The sequence below is a fragment of the Chinchilla lanigera genome, unplaced genomic scaffold (assembly GCF_000276665.1).
Source record: "Chinchilla lanigera isolate Chin_1 unplaced genomic scaffold, ChiLan1.0 scaffold00037, whole genome shotgun sequence".
Classification (NCBI taxonomy): domain Eukaryota; kingdom Metazoa; phylum Chordata; class Mammalia; order Rodentia; family Chinchillidae; genus Chinchilla; species Chinchilla lanigera.
The window spans coordinates 13,863,848-13,873,975 of NW_004955438.1; the positions used below are offsets into that span (position 1 = coordinate 13,863,848).

The 10,128-nt window shown below is 36.8% G+C and overlaps 1 protein-coding gene across 2 annotated transcripts in view; it reads right to left on the reverse strand.

Moving 5' to 3' along the window:
- The window catches only part of Catsperb (catsper channel auxiliary subunit beta), a gene marked incomplete in the record, with an annotated part of 156,136 nt that overhangs the window by 41,206 nt on the left and 104,802 nt on the right, over positions 1-10,128 (reverse strand). For both annotated transcript variants that reach the window (XM_013517143.1, XM_013517144.1), the window contains 2 exon segments: positions 1,016-1,170; positions 3,070-3,203. In XM_013517143.1, the coding sequence (XP_013372597.1) occupies positions 1,016-1,170; positions 3,070-3,203 (289 nt within the window).

A 10,128-nucleotide genomic window follows, 5' to 3' on the forward strand; every position in this document is an offset into this window, starting at 1 on the left:
TTTGTGTCCTCACATGCTGGGTCTCGGTAGCTCTCTGGGATCTCTTTCATAAGGGCCTAATCCTACTCAGAGCTCTTGTGAACTAATCACTTCCCAAAGGCTACATCTTAATATGATAACTTGGGGGTTAGGATTTCAACATATGCGTTTTGTGGAGACACAAATATTCAGGTCATAGCAGTGAATTTCTGGTAATAAGGAATCTTTCCTTTTTGTTGTTGTTAGATTTGGGAGTTTTAGAGTTTAATTGTTCTTTTTAAAGCCGAGCAAGATGGTTCCTGCCTGCAATCCCAGAACTCTGGGAAGTTTAGGTAGGTTTTCAGATTTGGGCCTAGCTTGGAGAACCTTGCAAGTTAGCAAGAACCTGTCTTGAAAAAAAAGTTTTAGAAAGGACTGGGGAAAACGTAGAACGTTTAGATTTTTTTTTTTTGTCTTTTTGAGACAGGGCCTCACCATGCAGTTTAGGCTGGTCTTGAACTCACTTTGTAGCCCAGGCTGGCGTCAAACTCACAATGATCCTCCTGCCTCAGCCTCCTCAGTGCTGGGATTACAGGTGTGCGCCACCTCATCAGGTTAAACTTTTAGATCTTAAAGGTAATTTTAAAGAACTTTGGCTCTTGCAACATTTTAGCAGTAAGAATTTCTGAGAATTCTGTATACCCTATCATAAAGCATTTCATGAAAAATGATTTCCATTATATTAGATGTGTTTGTTTCCAGGACATAAAACAATTTTCACATGAGTGGAACAATTATTTGCACTATGGATAAGAAGTATCCAGTGTATTCAGGACCACATTTCTAGAGCTTAGCTTGATGGTGCTGATATAAATGGCACTACCTTTCTAAAATTGAGGGATCATGCAAGACAGACAACTTGTAGCTTATAAATGTATTTGGCCTTGTAAGGTATCAAAGAAAGACTGCTGGATCAAGAAAATTGTTCAAACAAATAGCTTCAAAGTTTAGAACATAAGAACAAATCTAAATAAATGTGAGAAAAATCACTAATTACCTGGAGTGTATCAGTTTTCCAAAGTGTATATTATTGAACTTCTTGGTGTGTACAGTTCTCTGAGGTTCATTTGGAGGTACATATGCAAAAAAGATCACCTCATCAGGGGAGATATACTGCAAAGCAAGGGCAGTTTCAAAGCCCATATCAGGAACCTGGAATTGGAAAAAAGAAAACAGTGCATTTAAATGGTTTTATACTTCAATTATGATGAAATTCACATAACAGATTTGTTTCCAGTTCTCATCAAAATAATACTATTTCTCACACCCTTTGATTCACAGAGTCCCCTTAGAACCATCATAGGCACTTTTGGCCTGGATTTCTGATCTGTAGGTCCTGTCTTCTTCCTTTTCTTTTCTGCTACTGGGCACTGAAAATAGGTTCTTCCCCTGCCCTTTTTAATTTTTATTTTTTTATTCTCACTAAGTTCTAAATTGCCCAGGTTGGACTGTGATCCTCCTGCCTCGGCTTGGCCCATAGCTCTTTCCAACATATCTTTCAGTCTTAATCTTGTTCAGTTTTGGGAACTTCTAGGGGTGAGAAAAGTGGATACCAACCCCAAAGGGGATTCTGGAATTGACCTTATTGCTCAGACATAAGAAGCATATGGTAGATGGTACAGACCGTTTTGGGGAACACTCTTCAAACAGTACCTCCAAGACCCATTTTTGTTGTGTTTTTCCCCTCAGGTTCCGTATTTTTGGGACTCACTGAGAAGAGAAGAGCACTAGAAACAAGACTGGGTAAAAGGACAGGCCCTGGAGCCAGCTGCCTAGGATACGTGCCTGATTCCAACAACTAACCAGCTGAGTAATTTTTGGTAATTATTCATCCTTTCTGTGCCTACTTTCCTCTTAGTAAAATGGGAATAAATAATTACTATACAGATTTTAAGCACTTACAGCAGTTCCTTCTACACAACAAAGGCTGGGGATTATTTTTTCTAGAAAGGATGCATGCATAATTGAGAGACAGAGAGAGACACAGAGAGAGAGACGGAGAGAGAGAGACAGAGAGAGAGACAAGAGACACAGAGAGACTATTTAATATGAGTTTCTCAAACTTGTTCTGAGTATAACCACTCCCCCATAGGTTATAGGGTTTTCATTGTAATAATTTAAACTTTCATATAAGGGGAAAAGATGCTTTTCTGCAAAATTGTGAAGTTAGTGAAACATTATCTACTTTTTTGGTTAGTTCTACTTTCCTGTTCCTGTCATTCACTGGGTATATATGCAAATCCACACCCCGATGAGGGCGAACATATGAGGAGGCATATGGTAGCACAGCACTCTCACAGGAATGTCCTCGTTCTCATTCTATAAGCATATCTCAGACAGGGGATGCGAACACACTATTCTCTCAACTGCAGTCTTGGCTTGGTAACTGGAATGATCTTTTAAAATGAGATGCATCCTTTGTTCTGTTTTTTTTGTTTTGTTTTGTTTTGTTTTAAGCCAGAGAGAAGGTTTTATTAAACCCCAGTCAAAAGATTGATTATTTGCTGATATATTTTCAGGACTGTATGTCCATGATGAATTCTTAGGCATATGTACCTTTATAAGTAGCATATTGCACATTAAAGTTATTATAAAAATCTGTCTGTAGTGCATCTAGAGGAGTGTAATGAAGAAGAGAACTCTTTTCTCCATTGGTATTAAGAAAGAGAAAATTAAAGGGTAGGGTTAATATGGAAGAAGAAAGGTGAGCCAGAACTTGTTTCTTCAAGGTTGACCTTAGGAGGCAGAGAATTAACCCATCTGGGATTATGCTGGGAATAAGGGATCTAGTTTAGAAGATCTGGTGGTATTCTGCTGCAAAGATATTTGCATGAAGATATTTGGTGTTAAACTGTAGCTATATAACTCTGCTATGTAGCTGGGAGACTTTGGAGATTCCCAGGTCTATGGAGGTTTTCCTTTAGTTAAATAGAGCAAACTACATTAGTAAGAGTTTGTCCCAAGGAAAATACTTTACCATTATTCTCTGTGTAAAGTGTGGAACATATTCTTATAACAAAGGAAACTGTTTCAATACATTATACTACTGACCTTTCCAAACATTCTAGAGTTTTCAGAGGATTCAAAGTGATCTGGAGTCAGTTTATGTATGAATCCTAAGTGATCATAGTATAATGTGAAAACTTGATCAGTAACAATTCCAATTTCACTATATGTCTCTAGTCCTAGAAGGAAGTAAAAAGAAGTCTTATGTGATATAATACAAATTGAAATATAATAATATAATAACCTGTAAAACGTCCTATTTAAACTAAGGGGTAGGAGTAGGGCTGCAAGACTCCTGAATTAGCAAAATATATGTTAGTCTGTGTTAAGTCCCTGGGAAGTCTTTTCCAGAATCCATGTTGCTACAGAACCTGCTCACTGAAGTAGGTGAAGGACAGAACAGAATAAGGGATGTTTAATTAAGGGATATAGAGGAAAGGGATTTAGTGTTCCTGGTAGTATTTTCTCTTTAGTTTTCCTGGTTCCTGAACAGATAGAAGCAGTAAGAAAACAATGGCAAGAGGATTGTCAGTAGATTGGGTCGTTATGTTGAAGCAAACTGGACTCCCTGTGGTTTTTTGCGGGCAGTGTGTTGTTGAGAAGTACTGTCCGTAATCTGGTAATTGAGCAGCATTCATTTAGCCAGGTGGTGATCTAGAGGAAGAGTCTGTCTCTTGGAAGGAGCTAGAGTGAAAGTTCATATCTTAAGATGAAAAAGACTGATTTATGTACACCACTTGACCCAGACTCTCCCGTCCCTGACCCCTAAGCATAGAAGCACCCTAGGATTCAATTCTTAAGTTTATTCTCCCACTGTTTTTGGAGCTCTCATCCAGTTTTAGAATTTTAAATCTATATTTTTGAGAGAATGATTTAAAAAGTGAAGTCTCCCATCTAGTTCTCTTTTTTGAAGTCCAGACTAATAACATCTGTCCACCAACAGCTCCTGAACAATGCTGGTTAGGCATCTCTATCCAAATGGAATGCCTAGTCCTCAGGCAAACTTTCTCCATCCCCAGCCTTCCTCATGTTTCATCCAAAAACTTTGATGTCACTCTTTAATTTCTCTCTTTCTCTTGCACCCTATCTATATCTAATCTGTCAGCAAATTCTATTGATTCTACCTTCAATATATACAGACGCTTTTTGATTTATGGGGTTAGGTCCTGGTAAACCCATTGGAAGTTGAAGATATCATAAGTCAAAAGTGCATTTAGGACCTCTTTCCTTTCCACTGTCCAAGCTTAGCCACATGGCATACTGTGGAGTATGAGCTGTTTCCCCCTGTGAGCTCATGATCAATTGGCAGCTGAGCCTCTCTGCTGCTGCCTAGTATAGTAAGATAGTAGCCTATTGAATATCTGTAAGCTAGGAAAAGATGAACATTTAAGATTCAAAGTACAGATCACATTGAGACTATACTGCTTTCTTACTGTTTGTAAAGTCAAAATCTCCTAAATTGAATCATCCTAAATCAAGGACCATCTGCATAGAGAATCCACTCACTTGCTACCATGGTCATTACCATCACCCTACACAGGCCACCTTTACCTCTCTTGTGCTTCCTAACTGGTCTCCAAGATTCTGCTGTAGCTCACTTCAGACTGTTCTCAAACAGCACCACCCATAACAGTGACAACAACAAAACCCCAAACCAAACAACCTACCCAATACTATGTGACTTCATCTAATTCCCTAATCAAAACTCTCAATGGCTTCAACCTTCCCCTTAGGAAAAGCTGAAGTCCTCACAATGCCTTCTAAGTCATCATGATCTGGATTCTGTTGACCTCTCTGACTTAATATTTTGGGCCGTTTACTTTGCTCTAGCCAGACTAACCTCAGGTTATCTATGTCCACAATTGTGTCATCTGTCACAGTGTCAGCCTTGTTTCTTTCTCTCCAATGTTATGTTTTATATATTGTCCTTGGCTTTTTCATTGAATTCATCCCTCCAATACAGTGATGAATACGAGTGTAGCATTCATCTTTGTTAATATAAAATTTGATTATACATTTGCTATGGTTTTCTCCCTTAGGTAGTGCTTAATCAAAAATTTTTTTCCTATTCTTGGGCTGCTAAGGAGTTTTGTTTTAAAATAGCTAATGATTATAATTTACCATCTTTATTATTATTATTATTATTTTAAAGAGAGAAAAACAGTAGAAATAATGATACAGAATTTCAACTCAAGACAGTAGGAAATTAACAATGGTTAATATATTGCATATTGTTGTCTTGAAAGTAGTTACTCAGATTACAAGACATAGGTATGCAAAATTGATCAAACAATATAAGCACAAATTGTTCTTTTCAATGAACTAATAGCAATTAGTAGTATAATTATCTTAGCTATCTTGTGCATACATGTATTTTTTCTTTTCCCTCCTTTTCTGTTTTCCCCATCACAGTTGTTCCCTCTTTTTGAAAAGTTTCTTTACCTTTCACATTACCTGTTGTACATTTTGGATCTTGTTTACTCTTTCAGTTTCTTAATCTAGGGAGACAATACGATGTTCACACATGCGAGTCTGATTTATATAATTTACCATCTTAACCACATACTGAGGCTCATCAAATATTTCTCTGCATTTAAGGAGATTATAGGATGTTTTTCCTTTAATCTGTAGTAGTGCCACACTGATCAACTTTCTAATACTAAAGTATCACAGAATTCTGACGTAAATCCAGCAATCATGTAATAATTCTTTTCATATGTTGTGTGGCCTAAAATTTCCTCAGGATTTTTACATCAATGCGTCTTAGCAGTACTTGTCCACCAGATGGCACTCATACCATCATGGTTAATACCTCCCTTGAAAGTATAGTCCATTGGTTTCTGCATGGTGTTGGTTCTAAGACCATATACAGCTAGCAAAGGCAGAGGATGCTTACACAATGTTTTACACACACTGGGAGTTGTGGTGTGCATCTTTAATCCTAACATTCTTGGAGCCTGAAGCAGAAAGATCACAAGTTTGAGCCCAGCCCGGGCAATTTAGTGATTTAGCAAGACCCTGTCTCAAAATTTAAAAAACAAAAAACAAAAAACAAAAAACAAAAACAAGAGCTGGGTATGTAGCTCAGTGCGAAGGCCCTGAGTTCAATCTCCAGTACCACACGTATATACACACATGGTTTCTATAATCTTAACCTGTATACTTTGAATCATCTGTAAGTAACTTACAAGATCTAATACTATGCCATGCAAATAGTTGTTATACTATATTATTTAGGGAATAATGATAAGAAATACAAATATTAATACAGATGAATTTTTTTTCCCGGTGTTGGTGTTTGAACCCAGGACCTCATGCATGCTAGGCAAACAGAGTCTCAGCCTTTTCCAAATATTTTAATCCTTGTTTGGTTGAATCTATGAATGCAGAACCTAAGATATGGAGGGCTGACTGTACTTCATCTCAGTTATTTTCTTTTTCTTGTTTTTTTTCCAGTACCAAGAATCAAACTCAAGACCTTGTGCTTGCCAGGCAGGTTCTATGCCACTGAGCTAAATCCCCATCCCCTCAGTTATTTATACTGTCATCACTTTGAGTTTCCTGAATCATTGGTACAGTAGACATTGAGATTTGCTGCTGTTTAAAATATCTTTAGAAATATTATGTTAGAATTTGGTATGGAACAAAGTTATTGTAGGTGCAGCAATAAAAAACTAAACAGTAAAATATATATTTATCATAAAGCCAGTCTTGAAGAAGAATTTACCACAATCCTACATTTCTTTCTTTCTTTCTTTCTTTCTTTTTTTTTTTTGGTTTTTTTCTGGTACCAGGAATTGAACTCACGACCTTGCGCTTGCCAGGCAGGCGCTGTGCCACTGAGCTAAATCCCCAGCCCCCTGCATTTCTTATAGAAAAACTTTCAACTTGTAATCTTACAGGACCTAAGAATGGAAGAAAGCCACAAGTAGGTAAAACTTACTTTATAGTGTGCTATTGAGATAAAATGACTGTCTTACCTCACCCCAAGCAATGCAACTATAGCCAGGGAAGCATAATGTCAGAACAATCATGCGACACTTCAGATCAGTATGAGAACACTGTGTTAAAGATTAATTGGAAGTATTTTTCTTTCTGTGTGTTATTAGAACAAAATGACTTATAATCAGCACAATCTCAGATTTGATGAAATAGAGCAGCCACAACATCTTTCCATTGGCTTTGCATATGAATGATGAATTGGTTACAAACGTTTAGGCAACATTATTTTTCCTTGAAACTTCTATAGGAAACTATTTGGTATTCACTGTTGAAGAGAAGAATCCAAGGGTGGCTTGATTTTTTTTTTTTTTTAATGCTATAGCTTGGTGCTATTGGGAGAAAATGAACGAGAATGAGGCTGAGGCCAGGGCCCTAGTATATCTTGCAAGGGTATGTCTCCAATGATGTACTTCCTCCAACGAGACCTTACATCATGAAATTTCTACCACTTCTCAATGGTACTTTCTAACAGTAATATGAGCTGGGGGACACAGATTTAACACATGAGGTTTATTTGAGGGACATTTAAGATCCAAACCATAAACTCAACCCTTGATTTGATCAAATTGGGTAACTATCCTTGATTGTAATTACAACCATGATTTTTACAAAAAATTTTTTTGTGGATATATTGGAAGCTTACCAGGAAAAAAAAATCCTAGGACTTTGAATATCTAATTTGAGGCCAGGCTAGAGACCCTGGTATTTATCAGGGGAAAAATGGTCCTCATTTCATAACATGCACAAAATTAGAGATTTTGCATAGAAATCTCAACCAAAGTGCTAAAGAAAATAGAGAATATCTTCATAACATTGGGATAAGCAAAGAATTATTTTTTTTTGTTTGAGACAGGGTCTCACTATGTAGTGCAAACTGGCCTTAAACTCACTCATGTAGCCCAGGCTGGCCTCAAACTCACAGCAATCCTCCTGCTTCAGCTTCCTGAGTGCTGGGATTTCAGGTGTATACCACCATACTTGGCAAGATCTTAAACATGGTACAAGAAGCACGAAGTACTAACCATAACAGAAAAGATGGATGATTTGCACTTTTAAAAACTGATAATTTTTGTTCAAATCACATCAAGAATAGAATAAATTATTAGAAGATATTTTCATGTCATATTTCTCACCAAGAACTTGTACCCATGATACATTAAAAACTTATAGAAATCACAGGAAAAATCAATCTAATAAAAAACTGATTAAAGACTTGAGACAGTTTATAAAAAAGAGTATAAAAATGCCCCAGGAGCACTTGAAAATGTGCTCAACAATATTACTCATGCAAATGAAGTCTTTACTGATACCTTTTTAAACTCACTGTAATAGGTTACATTAAAAAGACTAACAACATTAAATGTTAGCAAGAAGGAGTAGTAACTGGAACTCTTTCATATTGCTGAAGGGAGAGTAAACTGATATAATCCCTTCATAATATTGTTGGAAGCACTTAAGCTTTTTTCCACAAAAAGCTAAACAAACATACTGTATGATGCAACAGTTCCATTTCTAGCTATTTATCTAACAGGAAAAATAACATGTATGTCCAGCAAAAGATCTATACAGAAATGATCATCTTTGCTTTATTTATAATAAGAACCACATGGAAATGTATCCATCAGCAGTGAAATTGATAAATAAGTATAATATATTCATACAACAAAAGACTGTGTATCCAGCAGTGCAAATATATGAACACATACAGAAATATGGGGATATCCTCCAGTCATAATGTTGACCAACAAGCTAGATGCAAGGTCTAGGGATATAGCTCAGTGGCACAGCACCTGCCTGGCAAGTGCAAGGTCCTGAATTCAACTCCCAATACAAAAAAAAAAAAAAGCCAGGTGCAAAAGAATATGTGCTGTACAATTTCATTTCTACATACTTCAAAAATAGGTGAAACTAATCTGTGGCATTAGAAGTCAGAATAATGGCTACTCTTAGAGGTCCAGAGACAGGAAAGTAGCATGAAAACTTTCTGGAATACTGAAGATGTTCCATATCTTGCTCTGTCTTCCAATCCATTCTAATCAAAGCATTAAAAACCGAGTTCAAAACCCAACTTGTTCTTGCCTTGGAGACAATCAGTATTTTTTCCATTCTTGTTAGATCTAATCAGATATCCAAGATTACCCCAATCTCTAAGTTTAACCAATAATCTAGAGAAGTTCTACTTGAGCATTGTTCTGGGAGACTGTAGATAGATCACTCTTGTCTGTTGGGTTACTGAATTTTAAGCCCCCCACTCCAGATAATTAGTAGTTGCATTATATGATCAACACCTGACCAAAATAAACCAACAAAATAAGGAAAATATGTGGGAAAACTATAAAACCCTTCAAAGGAAACAGAAGAGTAAATCTTGATGACCTTGGATTAGGCATGATTTTTTTTTGATATGACATCAAAAGCACAAGCAATAAGAAAACAGATAATCTGGACTTCATTAAAATTAAAAATGTTTGTGCTTTATAGATCACCATCAAGAAAGGGAAAAGACAGGGCTGGCAGTGCAACTTAATGGTAGAACATTTGTCCCTGGGTTCTGCCTGTAGCACTACAAAAACAAAGCAAAAGTGAAAAGATAACCTGAAAAATGATAGAAAATATTTGCAAATCATTATATCTGATAAGGACATCCTATTCAGAATATATGATGTAAACTTACAACTCAACAATATAAAACCCAAAATAAAAATAGGAAGGCATAGAATTTCTTCAAAGAAGATATACAAATGGCAAATACAGTGGTATCTCAGTTCAGGAACTTGATTCTTTCCACAATTCTGGACACAAACCGGGTTGGATGAAAACCAAATCATATTCAATGGTTAGGTTCAATGTTGACTTCATGGGTGTAATAGTTGATACACTGTGTCAACTTGAGAAGTTTGGAAGTTTAACTAAGTGACTCAGCAGGGAGCCAGGGTCCTCAGTTTGTAAACACCCTCATCCTGTGCAAGAGGAGGGCATGGAGATTGTATGAGTGCTACACCTGCCCTGGGCGTTGGGTAGCCTGCTTAAAATATAAGGGAGGAAAAGCAGTTTATTCCCCTGCTTTTTGCTCTTGTTGCTTTTGCTATCTTCTGCTGCCTT